Below are 20,017 nucleotides of genomic sequence, written 5' to 3'. Positions count from 1 at the left end.
CATCCACGTATAGATCAGGCGAAATAATCCTCACATCGTCTAACGTGTAGTTGAAGAGCTCATTCTCTGTAACAGTGATCTTGCATCCCATCAGATAAGCTGTCAGTTTGTCTCCTTTCTTCAATCCACATAAATCTTCGAAAGTGTAACGAGGAACCACAATGTGATAGTGCAATAGACGGTCAGAAATGTATGCATTTGAAGCATTCATGAAGATGTCAAAGGCAGAATCAGTTGGAACGAAAATAGTTGTCATCTGTGGAAGTGACAATAAATCCATGGCTTCAATTCTTGTTGCTACCATAGCGAACATCCCAGCTTTCCTCAGTGTTGCTATTATGTTCTTGATTTGTTCTCTTTTCTTCTTCATAATTGTCTGTTCATTTACCATTTTCGTGGTTTGTTCCCTCTTATTCTGCATGTAAATTATCGGATCTAGTAGATTGTCATGGTTTTGTTCCCTTTCCTCCAGCAAATAAATTCTTTCATCATCTGCTTCAAAGAGGGACCTTATTGCGATGGAATCTTCCTTTGTTATATTTGCTCCTCCTCCTTGTTTCGCCGACTTTACCTTGAAGAAATATGAAACTGAACTAGGCTCGTTTGATGGAGTCTTTTCACGACGAGAAACATTTTCAAGCGCTTGAGTACTTTCTTCGCGAATTCCTTCTGTATAAGTCCTTTCATGATGAGAAATGTTTTCTGCTTGAGTAATTTCCTGATGAATTAATCGTTCGACGTGAACTGCGTCATTCTGTAAGTATTCATTGTTAAAAGCTTCTGCCACATAATATTCAGGCCTTTTTTTCTCTACAAAAAGGCGCCATAAGAAGCTCCCATTAGACGTTTAATGAAGGCAAAACTGTTTAAGCCTTGTATCAGATTTTTTTCATCTGTTCATAATTTTATTGAAAACTGTGTTCTCTTGCAGATAACAACTCTTTTTTGTCTTCATAATCCTAATAAAATTTACATTTTCTTGCAGGTAAAATTTTGCGTTAAGCTAAGGACTCTCTTTTCTCCGTCGTCCTAAAATTCAGGTAAGATATCATGTGAAACTAATTACTCGAAGATACCGTAATTCGGTTTATACCTTGAACTTTATCAACCTTGCTTGAATTATGGCTGCCAGGATTAACCTGCGACTGTATAAATTTGCATACGGATGGAGATGGAAAAGGAATAGAGCTCAGTTTCTGTGGATGAATTTCATATACATCCATAAGACCCCAAGGAGCAAGGGGCAGGAAAAGGAAAGACAGAGTGATAAGGAGAACCATCATCAGCGCTAAACTAGTTATCTCCCTGCGTTTTATATAGAACAATATCAGTTAACGGAATAGCCATCTTTCAGAAATGCTGCAAAGGATTAACACAGTTCGTCCATAGAGATTAGGTTTTTATGATGCAGATTTAACCTTTTAAACAACAGATATTAAGAACGCCGATGGAATCATGAAGAAATTCTTCCTTTGCTCGGGCAAGTAGAACAAATCATTATCACAGTAACGTTTTTCCTCGACATCATTTAAGCATATGAATATAGAACGTAGAATAGACAGAAACTCTGCTCGAAGAATTACAGTATTAGAAATGTCCTTGATCTGTACGGAAATAGATAATTTGCTATTATCACAGTAACGTTTTTCCGTGACATCATTTAAGCATATAAATATAGAACGTAGAATAGACAGAAAACTCTGCTGGAAGAATTACAGTATTACAAAATGTCATCGAACTGTACTGAAATAGATAATTGGCTACAAAGAATTTTTTTTCAAATCTGACAATATATACTGAGCTCCATCACATCTCCACATCGCAGAGATTTTACTTCTTGACAATTTTTTTAATTAGTCCCTACTAACAGCAAACTGTGAAGATCGATTGCAGAAATATTCATTAATTTAATCCATGATGATGGAATCAATAAAAAATATCCATGAAATCCGGTATGTAATGTCTACGTAACACAGCAAAGTACAAAACTTCTTGAAATCATTGGTATCATCAGAAACCACTGAAATCACTTTCTTGAATTGTAAGTATTACAAATAGGCTAAGAGGAAAATTAACTATGGCACACGATTTCTCAGAAAATAATTTGATTTGAAAACTGCCATAGGAAGAATGAAGTCTTAAAAGATAAAACTTCAAGATTCAAATATCAAGTTGTTTGAGCCATAGTTGCTATAGCTAGTATTCAGAAGGATTAAGTATGCCACAAAGTTTCTCAGAATAAGTTCATTTGAGGAATGTGAGAGGAAGAAATACAGTCTTACAGATAATTCTGAGCTACCATATATATAAGACAAGAATTACGTAGAATAAAACGAAAATAAAGCTAACCTATGGGAATGTTAATGCAGACAGAAAACAAGTTTAAGACATTTATTTCAACAGATAAATCAATTAATTGAAACGTGAAAGAAAAAGTAAAGGTAAAACATACTAGAAATGCAAAATTAACCTTACCAACGATCATAGCTTGCAGCATTATTGGTGTCGCTGTTTCTTCTTCCATAAGGGCCTGAGTTCATCGTGATATTCTGGGGACGATCAGCGTGAACACGAAGTACAGAGCTGAATGATGAATTATCAGAGAAGTCGGATTGTCGAGCAGCTGATGTAGAGAAACCGACGGCCATGGTAAAATCTATTAATATAAATCGGCATAGAAAGAACGCATTAATCAAAGCAAAACGAGCAATCGAAGAGATGGAAGAAGAAGAAGAAGAAAAGGAAGAGAATGCCGAGAAAATATGTTCTAAAAATTAAAGTATTAACGGGAAACCTGTTGAAAACTGTGTTGGAGGAGATAAAACTCGACGTGGTTCATGGGAGTTATTACTGAGCAAACTGTAAAAAAAGAAAACCTCCGGAAATAATAATAATAGACCCTTTTTCACTATATTTGCAAAAATATGTATACACCTTCATTGAGTGTTTTAAGTTTTCCCGGGGGCCGGGAGGGTGTGCAACCACATGTGAGGCATAAACAATGTCACTTAAGATCAAAGCCTCAAAGGTATGTTCGAGTCAAGCAAGCACACGAGTATGTTCATTCCTAAGAGGCGAGGCTTCTTCATGTGTCTAACTTAGACAACTTGTGTGAGATTGGTGTATATGGTATTTGATTTTTGGGAAGTATTGTTGAGATGGTTGTGAAAGCAATGTAACATTGTAGTGGGAAATGCTCCCTGTCCCTCAATATCCCCTGAATAGGGGCACATGGAAATGTAGTTGCCTTTGGCATGATGCTTAACCAAACTCTACTCGCAATTTTGTATCATGTTGGTGTGTGTGTGTGCTTGTGAAGGAGAGTGATTGCCCTTTGGTAATATGGGATGGAGTTGACAATTGTTGTTGGGTGTGTCTTGACCTTTTGCAATTTATGTTGTAAGACTATGGTCCTCGTCCTACTTGGTTGTGATTACATCTATAAGGCATGGTTGGATGCATTGTTGTACACTACTTAGCATACAATAGACATAGAATACATATGTTAAGTATTCTAAAGTATTCTACTTTTTTCAGATAATTAGAATATGTATTTTACAATTAAATACATATGTTGAATACTTAGAATACATGTAGAATACTTTAAATACGTAGAATATGTGTAAAATACGTCAAATACTTCTTAAATATTAAGGTTTTTAAATAATTTTAATTTTAATTTTAATTTTAAAAAATTGTAAACTTTTTTGAAATGTCAAATTCTTTTATGAAACATAGAATACACGTTTTGTAACAACTATGGTTGGATGTCTCATGTTTTTTAACAATTATAATTTAGAAAGGGGATTGCTACCGAAATGTACATATTTTTTGTATGGCCGTAGGGCATTTCTTAATACTAATGTACTATCTTGTTAGGAAAAAAGAACTACAAGTAGTTAATGAGCATTGGTCTAGCTATACCTACCATTGCAGGGTTTATGTATTGTGGAAGAAGCCACTTGTTAATTCCCTACAAAACGTATTTTAGCTCCATTGAACATCATCGAATTTCCAACACATGTATCGTAATGTTGGTTTGAGTTTAGTAGCTTTGTTTGTGGAATATTTAGGGAAGTTGTGTGATTTTCGTAAGAAGAGGGAGTGTGTAGGTGTATACAAACCAGAATAAAGAGGGAAGACGATACATTGTCGTGAGGAAATGGTAACGCCAATAATCAATTAAGAGAGCATATATGAGTTTCATCGAGATGGTAGTGTGTCAAATCACAAGCTTCAGGTATTAATATGGAACACAATTGATGGTCATGTGAGATAATAGTTGGCTTCATCCTTGACAAGGATCAAGGTAGTCAATGTCCTATTATAGAAGGAGTTGAGAAATTATCTACACAACATGGAGGCCTCACATGGGTGTTGATTGGACCCAATAACACGATGTCGATTCAAAACATACAAGGCTTGCCAAGTCTAGACAATACAATTGTGAGACTACCATTACTATGTTATAGCTTAGATTATATTTGTCATTTTGGAGTTAGTGGATGGGAAGCAAGTCATTCGTGCTGAAGCTTCTTGACACATGCTCAAATCGACAATGAGTTAGTTTAGGCCAAATGGACAAGACCAAAAAAACAAGTGGTGTTATTATGAACATTCGAGATCTTAGGTGTCTCTCGACACACTACACATAACACACGTGATTAGTTTATAATAGACGCAAGCAAATCACCAGAACTAAAAAGACAAAATGAAATCCTAAACGGTGTTGTATGTTGGGAAATTTGTGCATTGGGAATACATATACACTTGTGTTTGACTCATACAACTCTATTACGAAGTAGCGTGTCAAATCAAGCCTTGCCATTTTGTATAAGTGGTTCAATGTTAGTATGTTTCATGTGCAAAAACGATAATGATCCGTCCCTAAACATTTCAATGTTAACATATGGAAGTTGTAACCTTTATTGTAACCTAGTTATAGTTAGAGAGAGAGTAGACAATAGTAATGATGTCCTCAAGAGTTGAATTACTTGACTTATGACACCAATTAATGTCTCCTCTATCGAAGACACATTGTGTCTCCTCGGTACTCCATATGTGTGTGTGTCCCTAAGGTGTGACTCAATGAGAGGAGGGCACAAGTACCTTTTCCAACATTTCATCTCACGAACCATTCGGGTGAACAAGTCATTTGCCTGAATACAACGACTTATTTTCGTACAAAAAATGGGCAGGTAAGCGGAGGTGTGTAGCTCCATGTCCTTGTGAACCTTCGATGCTTGCATACTCTCTTAAGGGTATTGACTACAACAACCTTGCGACGACGAAACAACATTGGAAATGACATTTGGAAAGGAAAAACGCCCATGAATTCTTCTTTGTTTCCACAAATTTCCCTAATGTTTTAATAGTGCCTATAGTGTACGGGGTTTAGTTACATACATACGTACATACATACATACATACATACATACATACATACATATATATAGAAGTGTGGAAATTAAGCAGCATCATCATACATTGTTTGTTTAGTCGCTCGAGGAGCGGGGACAAGGGCATTCGGGGAAATAAAGAAATTACCCGGCCAGTTGGGGAAATAAAGAAAAGCCCACCCAAGTGCAGAAACTAAGTGATTATTTTGCTCTTCTTTCTTGAACTCGCAAGACGTTGGAAACCCTAATCTTTCGACTGTCTCACCAGCAACAGATAGGAGACGATAAATCCAGAGACTTGCACTGCCCCTTCAACCGACTCGTGGTATGTTCTCCTGCTCCTCATCCATCTCTCTCCTCCCATCTCATGCATTAGATCAGAGATAAAGAAAAGATTGACAGAAAGAAATAAGTAAACGTGTAGTAGCTTTGATATCAGAGATTTCTGGTGGTTATTTCTGATAGAGAAAGAACGAAATGTACATAAGTTCACTTATTTGAGGAAGGGAGATAGACCGCGTTTTCAGTTATTATCTGTTCTCCTGTTCTTACCTTTTGCTTCATTTCAGCAAGAAAATCATGTCAGATTATGAACAATTTCGTGTATTCGTTGGAGGTCTCTCGTGGGAAATAAACGACAGAGAACTCGAAGATGAATTTAGACGATTCGGTAAAGTTCTTGATGCAAAGGTAATTTTTTTTAGAAATATCTGTATAGTCTTTTGCTGTAGCTACTTCTCACCGAGTCATTCTCGTATATTCTGAAGTAATGACCCAAACGTGTACTATCCCTTGTTAAAACAATTATTATCAAAACGGTTTCCTGTACAAAAGACAAATTCGAATATGAAATACGGCATAAATACAGATGAACAGATATTCTATAAATTAAAGAACTGTGCATTCTCATGCGAAGAAATAGATATTTAAATTGAAGAATTATGAGGAAATATATATATTTGCATCGGAAGAGATTAACATTTCCAAATGAAATTTTCTGCATATGGATAAATGAACAATGTGAGGTAAATTACATTTCAATAAGTAACCTGACAATGAACTCGTCTGATCCAGTACCATCTACGTTTTTTCAGTTCGATTTCAGTTTTTGTTAGATGCACTCCATATGGAGTTGCCTTATCTGTTACTATCTCATCTGTACACGCCAACTTTACATTGATAAATGCATATTTGTATATGAAGAATTGCATATGAAGTATACTCATGCATAAATGATATGTAGAAGTGAACATTCCATATGAAAATGTTAAAATTTGCATTTGAATAAGCTCAAATTTGTGCTTTCTGACACTACACCTTATAAAAATCTGTGTATGGTGAAATTTGTGATGTCTGGCTTATATCTTTTTTTGGGTGTTCTTGTTGCTAGATAATGCTCGATAGAGATACTGGACGGCCACGTGGGTTTGGCTTTGTGACATTTGCTGACAAACGGGGTATGGATGAGGCCATTGCTCGGCTGCATGACCGGGAGCTGGACGGTCGGGTAGTGTCAGTTACAAAAGCACAACCAAAAGTTTATAATGGTGGCGGTGACAAGAACTCCAGTTACAAGAGTGGTTACGACAATGGTGGTGGAGCAAAGAGCGGAGGATATGGTGGTCGTGGTGGAGGCGGAGGAGCTGGTCGAGATGATTGTTTTAAATGTGGACAACCAGGTCATTGGGCCCGAGAATGCCCAAGTGGAGAAGGAAGACTTTCCTCTCGGAGTGATCGGTATAGTAGTGGTGGTGGTAGAGATCGATATGGTGGTGGTGGTGGTGGTGGTAGAGATCGGTATGGTGGTGGATCTGGATATGGTGGGGGCCGATACAGTGAACGTGAACGTGACCGTGATGGAGATCGAGGCTATGATAGGTATGAAAGTAACTATGGTCGCTATGGTGATAGGGATTCAGGTCGAGGCAGTGATCGTTATGGTAGTGGAGGCGCTGCTCGATATGAAGGAAAGTATCGAGAGCGCACGGGGCCATATGATCGTCCAAGTGGTGGCGGCCGTTCTTCTGCTTATGATGACCGTTATTAGAATGTCATTGTTTAAGAACGAGCTATGAAATGTTAATGATTGAAAGACAGGTTTTCCCCAGTTGTTTACAGTGTATACAGCATGTTTTCAGTTGTTTACAGTGTCTACAGCATGTTTTCAGTTGTTTACAGTGTCTACAGCATATTTTCAGACCTTTTGTAAGTTTGATTGTTCCATCTGGTTCTCTATTGGCAATGTGACAACAGTTATAGTTTGGATGTTTAATCAGTCAAGTGGCCAGTATGTGCAATGTTCTACATGTGGTTGGTTGCCCATATTTACAGTTTTTATTTGACAGGCTGTATTCATACCTCATTCATTGGATAGTTCCATTTCGATCTTCATTGAAAAGGCAGCCTACACATGCACTACAAGGATTGACGGGGATGCAAAGTTTGAGTCGACATGCATACTGTATATTTAGATTGGTCCCGTCTCTTTGTTGGTAGCGGAAGACATAGAATGGTTGGGATATATGTTCAGTTTGTCTTTATCAATGTCAATATTTTTGCAATGCAAACTGGAGCTCAATGTCCAAGCCAAGAACACGTAGATTTTACAGTGGAGAAAACCAAAGGTGGGATGTAGAATTTGACACAAAAAACAAATCAGAGAAATCTTGACTATTGGTTTTTATCATGGACACGAGCTAAATTTAATGAAGGGTATAGATTTGAGATGTCAAATTTGGAAGAGTTCCTTGAGTTTTGCTATGGTCAACGACTGAGATTCAGGTAGCAGATTCTTCGACCTAGTTCACATTGGCCTTTCAGATATGGTTAAACTCAGAGTTTGCACTTATCATATGGTACGCGGAAGGCAAAATCTCGTATCTCTTTGGGCTGCATGTTTCAGGGTCAAGAGTAAAGAGTCCAGTGAGTTTTTCTGATTTCTTCTGTTTTAACACTCGTGGCCTTTTGTTGATCTATGTAATCTAATGTTAAAGAAGCACAGATCGAGGATAACTGATGCTGTTTAATGGTAAAAAATTGTGCTTGATTACTAGGAGAGAAAATCATGCCACTGTTTGATGTAAATAGGCATTTAAATCAACTTTTAAATGTAGTCAAGTGGTACATGGAAGACAAAATCTCGTATTTCTCTTTGGGCTGCATGTTTCAGGGTCAAGAGTGAAGAGTTCATTGAGTTTTTCTGATTTCTTCTGTTTAACACTCATTGATCTTTTGTCAATTAATATAATCTAATGGTAAAAAAGCACAGATCGAGGATAATTCATGTGGTTGAATGGTAATAAATAGTGCTTGATTACTAGGAGAAAAAAACATGCTACTGTTTGATGTAAAAATGGGGTATTAAATCAACGTTTGAATGTAGTCAAGCATTTACTTGTGTGTTGCAAGTATGCATCTGGCATCTATAATCCATATATAATGTCACAAACATTGTTCATATTGAAGATTAGTTTGGTTACCCCTGAAGGGAGGATGCCTGTTTAGTAGACGACATGCATTGTGACTCGTGAGGTTATTACGTGACTTTATATCATAGCCTTATTTTAAATGTTATTGAAAGTATCTTTATTTTTTACAAGAATCTTATATATTTGATGATTATTTTTGGGTATGCCCTTCCCCACCCTTTGTACTTGGATTTCACTCACCATGTTTGTGCCCAAGCCTGAAGTATTGAAAGAAACTTTTGCCATGTTTGGATCCCATTGACGCTAGGTCTTCTGAGCCCTTCCACTCAATCCATTGAGGAATGCTTGTGGTGCTCAATATCTGAAATATTGCTTATTTTATATGTTGTTTGTCTTGCTATTGTTGACTTCAATAAAAGGAAAAATAATGTGCTAGTCCTCTTAATACTCTAGAAAGAACTGTCTAATTATGTGATGAGGCTTGTAATGTGCCCTGACTAGAGGTCTTTGTCTCTTGAGTATGTTAATCTCAAAAGAACTTTGGTATGTTTAACGTAAAAAGCTAAAGCATTTAGATGGTGTGTCTAGCATTATATATGCTAGTGTCTTTTAAACTTTGTTTGAAAGAGTTAAGATCAGAGAGAAATCTTTAGCTGATTTACTTTCCTGTGACATAATTATAGCTCCACCAAAATTGTCTGCAGAAGTATAGCATTTCGTTAAATCTGTTACTCCATATTTAGCACCATCTTGTTTATGCATGTGACAGACCCCCACATCATAAGTTCAGCAGGTATCAAGATGAAAAGAAGACATTGACCTTAAATATTGATATATATTTATTGTATATTTATACATATTTTTAAGGTGCTCTCTCATATTCAGATTTTCCAAGGTAATGATAATGTGTGGACTTTTTTCTCATTAGACGATGGAGTTGAACAAACTAATGCAGGGAATGTGTTGCAAATGTGACATGTGTGCACAAGTACTACTAGTTGAGGGAACAACTACTAGATGCCTATATTCATTGAAAGAGAATGTATGAAAGAATAGGAAGCAACTTTGGAGGTGGAAAAGGCAATAATGCGTCCTTTGTTTTTTCTCATGTCATACGGTACAACTTCTTCATGTTTTTGATCAATTTTGTTTTTCTAATTGACAAGAGCTATAATATGGGTAGAAGCAAAAAATAAAGACAATTTTTAGTATTTTGCTTCATAAGTTATTCTCTTTTACAAGGTACATATATTTTGCTTTGCTTTGGTTCGAAGTCATGGAAAGTCAAGGTTTTCAACAATATTGCAATGTCGAGTTCAAGACGTGTTTTAGCTAGGATCCAGTGGTTTTGAGATGGTACACACTTTCCATATATTCGTCAATTGGATACGCTCAAATCTTACCCTTATTCACATATAATTTGCATGAAGTAGTTTGTCTTGGACTTTAAGTCCCTATGGTCTTTTAATGCCCCAATTCTCTATTTGGAGTAGTTTCTCCAATGGTTTTAAATGGTCCCTATTCTCTACATTTAGAGGGAGAAGAAATCTTCTTATTACCCTTGAATGAAGATTAACCTTTTAAAAGCCTATATAATTATTAATGTGTATGTAGATGTTCACATTGCATTCTATGTCGAGTCATATTAGGTATTGCAAGTAAACAAGTTCCTTATAGTTCATTTGCTTTTAATAATCTATCAATTGCTCCATTTAGGACCCTTGTCATGACATCAGTTTGGTGGCAAACATACCTAGCTCGATGAACATTGCAAAATTAATAATATAATACTGCATCTTGTTGTGCACAAAATTGTTTGTTGGATATAGTCATTTTGATATGTTCTCAATGAGCCCATGGTCTTGCTTAATAGTTAGAATTTCACATATTTACATTTTATTTTTTATTTTTTCCAAAATGAAGCTACTTTCCCATTAGTTAGGTAAGATTATTACAAAGAGACTATACAAAGAGGCTTAAGCATAGAACGGGGAATCCCCCTCCGCTCAAGTCCTAGAAATTGAGACTAGTTACAACGCCTTTCGGATGGACTACTTAGTGTAAGTACCAACAGCTAAAACAATGCCCTGTACTAATGATTAGTACGAGACAACTCTTGGGGCTGACAATAGAGGGAGGGTGGTAAGTGAGCCGGAAACAGCCAACGTGGGGGCTGGTAGTTCCACCTCGGGCCACTTCCTCCTAGTGTCACCATAGGCGTGTTCCACCATTTCTGCCAAAAACGCAAACGGGTAGTATCCACGTCAGAGGAGTGGCTGCAAACCTCGTCCAATTGCCCTCGTAGGCAGCTCATATTTACATTGTTTTGTGAAGGCTAACTATTGTATATCTTATGTCTTTGACTTGCTCTATTTTATGTTACCATGAGTAATTTTGGAGCCTCAAATTGAAGGGTCTAGAGAGCCTTTGGAACTTAAAATATCAACATACTCGTGTTTGTATGCACTATACATCAAAGAATAGGATTGTAATTTTGTATCTTGTTAATTATTGTGTATTCACATCATGATAAAGCACGACATTGCACTTTACTAAGTGGTCACTAGTGAGGATAATGAGACCGTTGATTTACTATTCAACATGAAATATAGAATACAAATATTACTCTTGGTTTGCGATAAATGTTGGGATTACGATAAAAAGTAAAATGGACTAAGCTCAAATCCTCATAGTATACAAGAAAACCTAGAAAGCTTGTGATCATAAACAATGAATATACGTCTCGAGTGAGTTTACAATGTTTTCTTATAAGTTCCTCATCGCTTTTTGAAAATTACTGATGTAGCTATAGTTACTTAATGAAGACCGAAAACCTTTACCCGACATGCTCTTTGTACACATTCATTATGTAAGGTCTTCTACTGATACCAAGCAATAAAAGCTTCTTCAATGTGTTCTCCACACACAATAGTTAATGTATATGGACACTATTGTAGTCTCATTGATTTCAAGGTAAGAAGAGGAAAACTCATGATGTGAAGGGAAGAATTATAAGTGGTGCACATCGTAAAATAGAAATCTCCTGTTTACACAAAAGGTGTGATCGTTTATCATTTCAAAATTGGAATTTAAGTTGTATTAGCAAAATAAAATGCTTAGATTCAAGGAAAACAACTTTACATGCGAAAGTACATTAAGCCAACATTGCTCTTCCATATCATTTAAGACACGCACTTTATTCGTCCCTATAAATTTTTTATCATAGAGTCACGATTACCTTAATGAAAATGTAGTATTCAAAATGGGTTTGGTATGACATTTATTTTAGTAAGTCTATCATAATATGACAACAATTGGCTCTTAAATTCTGGTTCTACAACATTGACATTATAACGATTGTGGATGATAAAAGTGTTAGGCACTTCAGAAACCTTATGGGAATTTTTTAATGAAACAAATTCAAAGCTATTTGCCATCACTTTGAAGTTGTGCTTTCTTTAAGCATGCCAATAATATTATGACTTAGAAGTTGGTAACTCATCATCGTTAGTACTAAAAGTAGAGAAAGACATTGAAAATTTGTTAATAAATCTAAAAGAACCATCATTATAAAGTAGGAAAACATCTTGAACTTCAAAGTAAAGGCCAATGAAACTGAGAATCTTCATGGAATAGACATTTATCCCTGAAAGGCGAAATCGGGGTAAATTTTTCATTCAAAAACTCTTTTTTATTATGTAATATAATCATTTCTTCATAAAATTGTACATTCACTATGAGGGGCACATACTAATCGGGAATTTATATTTAATTAGAACTAACTACTCTGCATTGTGTTTACAATAAATTTTAGTGCCTAACATCATAATAAGTACTTATTGTAGCAATTAACATTTGTGATTAATGATATTAAGAATCATTAGTATCGTATTTAGTATTGATTACGACTAATAATATTGTGATTAGTACTATTGGCATTTCATAATGTTATTGGTGATGGAATTAGAGTGAAACATGACATCAATAAAGTTGTTGCAAGAAATCAAGTTTCGAATATCAACATTTTTATCTAGAATGTGGAGCAAGTTCCACATTATGCATAACTTAGAAGCCTTTTTTATGCATCGTCCTTGATGGATTGCAACTTCTTTTGCCTTTGAGTAGGGAACTTGAATATTCACATTATGCTACACATCTCTTACAATATCCATAGGTCCATACCAAAGGTTTTCTCAATTATCTAGTTTTTCAACTATCATGTTTTTGTTGGAGTTGTGCAACACCCCAACATTTATGTTTCATCAATGATGTCACTTTGAAAGAGGTGATGTCCCTACAATTGAAGTGTGGACACTATGTGCATTCATCTTTTTACAAACCATTGTGTATCTCTAAATATCTGATTTATTTTTTATTTTTTATTTTTTCAAAGTAAAGCTACTTTCCCATTAGTTAGGAAGGATTATTACATAGAGTCTATAAGGAGATTTATACACACATCGGGGAGACTTCCTCCGATCAAGCCAAAGAAGATGAGCCACTTACATTGCCTTGCGGCCTAACTTAATGTAAGAAGCTACCTATATCCAAGGCAATGCCCTTCAATGTGGCCTCGTACGAGTCGGCTCTTGGGGCCTACACCGAAAAGAGGGTGGCAGGTGAATAGGAAACAACCAACGTGGGGGCTGGTAGTTCCACCTCGGGCCACTCCCGCCTTGCATCACCATAGGTGTGTTTCGCCATTTCTGCCAAAAGCGCAAACGGGCAGTGGTCACGTCGTTGGAGTATTTAAATATCTGATTTTAAATACTTCGAACTCAACATGATTAACCTTACAAACACCCTTCACATTTTCTTTAGTGCTTATAGTGATGGAAACTCTTATCCAAATGTTGAGTTCTATGAATTGTAAACAAACCACAAAAGGAAATACGAAATGAATACTCTAATATTCCGTGATAGTATTTTCCATTACCAACAACTCGATTATTTTAGTATGCGGTAGATACAAGATTACATTTCATAGAGTAGGTTTACTATTTAGACTCAAAGTCGGCAAAGAGAATAATTTTTTATGCAATTACCATTGGATTTATTTTTTATTTTTTTAAAAATTTTCAAAATAAATTAATACTTCCGTTAGTTTTTTATTATTATAGAAAACATATCCTTCCATTAGTTTAAAAAACCATATGAGCTACAAAATACAAAATGATGGAAAGGAGATGATTTTCCTTCCCCAACCCGTCTTCTGTAAGACAATAGCTAGCCATGAATCCTTCTTTTGATAGACTTGATTGAACACTTCCTCAATAGTTGAAACATACCATGAATTTGGATATGTTCAAACCAAATCAATCTTCCTCATCATGTTCATATTCAACATATCTAGATACCACATTTGGGTCATCCATCACATGCATCCAATATACCCCCACATTTACAATGACCAAGCATCCTCTATTTTCCATATTCAATGTAAAACTCAATCAAAGCATTATGGTATAGAGGTCATTTTGTATGCCTCGATCCATGATTCCAGCATGTATGAACATACCGTCATGTAAAGCCATGTGATCAACACCCACCTTAAGGGATCTCAACCCTTCGACTAGTTTATATGCATATGGTAACCTTCCACATGTTGCATGCAATCAACAGTGCTTCATGACACCATCCATCGCATAAGAAGAAACAGACTTCTTCCGAATGCATACATAAGAGCATCCCCCTCCACCTATTTCAATGACTCCATCCATCTCATAAGATGAAATGGGATTCTGCATACATATCATTTAGCATTTTAGTGATTATAAAATACTGTTCCAAACCCTGTTTTCAAATTTCACTTCTTGTCCTTGTCCTATTGCTCGAATGGAAAAATTCCAAATAAGCCATGATGCCATAATTTCTTCTGATATCACCAAACCAGAAAATAAGTCTTGAATGAGATTGCACAAAATCTCAATTATTTTTTTCTTTTCAACTACTCATAGACTGTCATTGACATACATAACTCCTAAGATAGTACCAATAACGATTAACATATCCCCATGTCTCATATCGGTGGAGGAAATACCCAACGAGGTGATTGATACCTCCAACGTATACAACAATTAATCATGTAAAATACATTCATCCTTTCCCATGTCTTCTTAAAAACCTCTTTATTTCGAAGGACTACATCTAAATTACCCTTGATAGCGTCATACTTCTGTTAATTAAGTCAATGTAGATAGGATAATATACAACTCATATCTTACAAGGCAACTTGCATGGCTACAAAGAAACCAACATGTATCAAGGAATCTACAAAAAACTCATAATCACGGCATCATCCGATGAGCACTTAATTACTCGACCGCATACCCTCAACGTGAGCCTCATAGAACCCTAATTCAGCATAGACATCCTCCAATCTCTTTATGTGGAAACACCCACCTATATGTTTGGTAACCTGAGAAGGAACAACCATAAATCTACTTTGCATTGCCATCCACCATCTACATCATCAGAGAACCTCTCCATTTTAGAAGGAAACGTCCTCTAGCTTCTTCACTCTCATCTAAGGGCCGCTAAAGGATTTCAAACTATCCTTGTAAAGTAGAGATAAGATTAAACCAAATCATCTTTAAAACTCTCAACTGGTGGGGTTCGCTTACTTGTGAAAGACTCCTTGCACCTAGATACCCACACTAACCAAACTGTAAGGTTGGCCACTAATAACCGAATGTGCATGTACCGTTCCTCTATGCAGAATGAACCTCCTCGTGTTGAAGGTTGTACAATTCCATGCACCACCTTCATTGGATTATTATATGAGTAGAGAGTCACATTTCGTTGGGTTCTTCATCGTTGTAAGAGCCAAGATATCCTTGGCCACAATTATCATGACAGAATTATAAAGAATGTATATTAAGGTTATTTGTTAGCATTGCCAAAGGAAAGGCGAGCCAATCCTTGGTCACGAAAAGTGAAATTAAAGCAATGCCAAATATTAAGGTGAAATAATGAGGGGATAAGACAACAATTGGAGTGTAAATCTATACATTTGATGCAATAGGTTTGTGTAGAAGGCCTCAATGCTAGAAAAGCTCATGGACTAATAACCAATCACCAATATTAGGAATTATTGTTTGGTGAGCAATTACAGTTAAAAATCCCCCATGTGAGCAAATGATTTATCCTCCATAGTTTATTGATCTATTTGTTTGTAGAATGTCCAACTTGTATTCGCGAATAGGCAAAGAAGTGTGTAATTCGTATCTACACAATATCTACACATGTATGAGTATTAGTCCTTGTGATGTAAACGATAAAGTGAGTGCTTCCACGTTGTGCTTTAGTTGGCTATGTCTCGTTTTTTTTAGATAAAACTGAAAAATGGTGCTACCAAGCAATGTAGTATTTTTTGAGTGAAAGTAAGGAGTAAAAATATTCAAAACTTGAATCAACCAATTTCGTGCATTCTTTCTCTACCTCTACCATGTACTTGTCTTCCATCATTTATTGCTTTCTCTTCACTATGTCTTCATCTTTAACACGCGATGGTTGTAATAATTCCTCCACATCTGACAACTCTAATAGGCATGCCTTTTAACTTTTCAGCTTGATGGCTAGGCTTAAGAACATCAAAGACCTTATTCTTCACATGTATTATATAAGAAATTTGATAATACAAACCTATCATTTTTTCATGATGGGATTATTTGACTATAATCTATTAGTGATGTTACCAATACTTGCTTCAATGTTAGTGGTCACGTTGACAAATGAATACCTCATTCCAAATGATGTTATGATCCATATATATATGTTGCTCATATAATGTATTCCACTTGTGAAATCTTAGCACTACTACCTATCAAGAGCTCTTAATATTGTGATGATGTAAAGTATGATATATGCTTCCCATTCCATGTTTGCATAGGGCTCATGGTTTTTCCCCTGATGGGAGGGGGAAATGAAAATGTAATATAACTTTTCTTATATGGTCGATGACACCTTTCTATGTTGATTATCCACACTCTAGGTTTGATGCTTTTTGTGATTATTCTTTTTATGGTTTCCATCTAGACTCAACATTAATTGTTGTTGTCTTATCAAATATGAATAACTTATTTCCTTTTTGTGAGTCAAGCTCATATTATTGGGCTGAGGTTAGAGATAAATTATGACCCAACGTTGACCTTAGAAATTAGCTCAAGAAAGGAAGAGCACGTATAGTTGGATACCTGTTGTATCACTTTCAATCCCTTAGGTGGTGGACAATGAATTTATTGAATCCTTGTATGAGGAGCCATTTATTGGGTCTTATAAATATCTCAACGCCAAATAGCAATGAGAATAATAACAATACTTTAGACATGATTCCAAAATCAAGATTATTGCTCAATGTGCATATAAGGACAATGTTTGTTTTTAGCATTGTATTATGGCCATTGGCACCTAATGCCTTTTGATAAAGTGCACAACGCCATGAATACACGAGCAAATGAGGTCATGTATATTCTATAAAAATGAGAAAGACCAATCATATTTGTATGATTGAAAATTTTGTTCTAGCTACGAGAAAAGGTACCCATATGTTGTAACGGAGTCAATGTTAATCTCGAGTTGGAGAAATCCCTCCCTTTGAAAGGGGCAGATTACATTGAAAGGCTAAATATATTGAAGTGAACTGGAAAGAAAGATTAAATGAGCTCATTGAAAAATGTGCGAGCGCCCATTGCATGAATACATACCAATACACACTGATATGCATGTGTATGGATTAGTATTAAACTAATTTGGTTGAGCATTGGAATCCTTTTAGTGGAGTTATAACTCCCTTGGTGAATATTGGGAAACTAAAAAGAAGAGGGAGCTTATATAATCTCTTCTACATACATGTTATGAGCCCAAATATCAACAACACCTCGTTGATTTTCTTTTAGAACTTTAAATTCACACGTATTGTTTGCTCGATCTACTTCTTGCACTTTCACTACCTCAACAAATCTATGATGTGTTTGGGTAGCCATGGTGGACAATACAGTTTCATTAATAAGATCGGGTTGCTCCATATTGGCTGTAAAAGACAAAATGGAACAAAAGGACAACAATATTAAGAGCCTTTGGCGTTGTGTGTGCATGCACATGCATATTAAAGAAGATTTAGTAGGGACTCATGTCTCACCATCAATAGTTACCATTTATTTACACATGAATTTGTGGCGGAGCTATATTTTTTGCAAACTGCAAGCATTAATTAATAAGGAATTAAGCATTCAAATTATTTGCATAACTTTGGGCATGAATGGTTATGAGGTTGGTAAGGTCATTGAATATAACAAGTGTTGCTCGCAAAGCCATGGCTTAAGTTAATACTTGATCTCAAAAGAAAATCAAAATCCCATTAATCTAAAGTCACAATACACTAGGAACCCTTATGGAATAGAAGTCGCAAGGAAGATAGAAATATGTATACGAGAAAGATGTGGAAATCCCCTCATCAAAATCTGTACCCATAACCTCGAGTTTCCTTAGATTGCCTTGATTGCCTTGCACTAAAGGTAGAAGATAGTCAAGCAAGAATAAATTTATCTAAGGTCAACTTTGCACTATATCCAAGGATAAAGAAGATTAAATATGTGTTTGTCATATCTCAACAAGTCTTGCAAGTTGGAAGGTTCTCTAAGAAACAAAGTTTCACATTGGATTGTGTGATTTTGCGACTATGATTATCATGTGGTGGAAGAAGTGCAAAACTTTGACTGTTGGTAAGGCACGCGAGATTTCTATCTTTGTGCGGACATCGGGCCAACCTTGACAATGGAAATCTTGTGCGGACACTGGGCCAACCTTGACATTAGGAGCATGTATGTAATGTATGCTACGCGGGGCGAAGAAGATGACAACATTTGTCTAATGCTTGTGGTTTAGGGGGAGGTAAGAGTTGCAACGAAATTGGGGAGAAATCCCCAAAAACCTCAAGGGATTTGATATATGATGGAGAGATTAAAAGGCCGGCCGATCAAATTAAAAATAGAAAACAAGAAGAGAAGGAAGGAAGAAGAAAGACATGAAAAACCTTGTGGTTTAGAAGGAAGAAGTCTTTTAAATTATTATGTAGAATTTATATCACGAAAGGGAGGATAGAAAAGGAAAAGAAATATACATACATTATACATATGTATGTATATAACTGCATTAAATAAGCCCCGCCCCCCAAAAAACAAAAAACGATAACAATAACTAAACAAGAGAGAGGAGAGAGAGTCATATATATATATATATATATATATTTATACGTATGTATATATCATATGTATATATGTATGTAGGAGAAGCGCATCCCAATCCCATCTCATAACATAACATAACATCCATCCATCCATTATACAATTTATGTACATCCATCCATCCCATACACATTCATTGATAATAGTAGTAGATGAATACATCATGCATATAAACAAACGAAAGACAGAGAGAGAGAGAGAGAGAGAGAGAGAGAGAGAGAGAGAGAGAGAGAGAGAGAGAGAGAGAGAGAGAGAGAGAGAGTACCGTTGCAAACACAGACAACACCACCAACACCAACAGTGGCAGCCGCCGCCACACACACACACACACACTCTTCTCTCTCTCTTCTTTCTCTCTCTCTCTAGGTGGCGGTAGCATCAACAGCACCACAGTGTTAAGAAATCAAGTAAAGGGAAGAGGGGGGGGGGGGGGGGGGGGAACAATCAAACGAATACATAAATTATAACATGACAAAATCTATTTAAGTTGTTCATACATACATAATACACACATAACCATACATAACATACATCACTATACACACATAACCATACACACATACACCACAACAAAATCAGCACCAAGGGTTTCTTTGATGCATGCATGCATGCATGCATAGACAGACAGATATGGGCAGCATTTGGAATTTGTTTTTTCCAGGAGCAGCAGGAGGAGAGAGAGATGTATGCAACTATACATACATACATACATACATACATACATACATACATACTGATACAAGTTACCACATACATACATACATACATACATACATACATACATACATTCCTGATTGCATGATGATGGAATCATCATGCGTGATGGCACATAGTGGTGGTGGTATTATGGTATATGTATATATACATGTAATATTACATATAATAAATATATAACACATATGTATATATATATTATATATTATATCCATATGTATGCGTTATGATG

General features: G+C 36.0%; 1 protein-coding gene across 1 annotated transcript; it reads left to right on the top strand.

Annotated features, from left to right (window-relative positions):
- Nucleotides 1-5,605: 5,605 nt before the first annotated feature.
- On the top strand, nucleotides 5,606-7,671 carry LOC147849064 (glycine-rich RNA-binding protein RZ1C-like). The gene is made up of 3 exons (XM_087337824.1): nucleotides 5,606-5,724; nucleotides 5,969-6,089; nucleotides 6,790-7,671. The coding sequence occupies exons 2-3, from the start codon at nucleotides 5,979-5,981 to the stop codon at nucleotides 7,444-7,446; spliced, it is 768 nt and encodes a 255-aa protein (XP_087193950.1). The 5' UTR covers nucleotides 5,606-5,724; nucleotides 5,969-5,978; the 3' UTR covers nucleotides 7,447-7,671.
- The last annotated feature ends 12,346 nt before the right edge of the window (nucleotides 7,672-20,017 follow it).

This window comes from Azolla caroliniana, unplaced genomic scaffold (genome assembly GCF_043228905.1).
Source record: "Azolla caroliniana isolate FFs.n. ecotype wild unplaced genomic scaffold, voAzoCaro1.0.p SCAF_135, whole genome shotgun sequence".
Lineage (NCBI taxonomy): Eukaryota > Viridiplantae > Streptophyta > Polypodiopsida > Salviniales > Salviniaceae > Azolla > Azolla caroliniana.
Note: the sequence above shows the minus strand (reverse complement) of the source record. Positions and strands in the feature narration are given on the sequence as shown.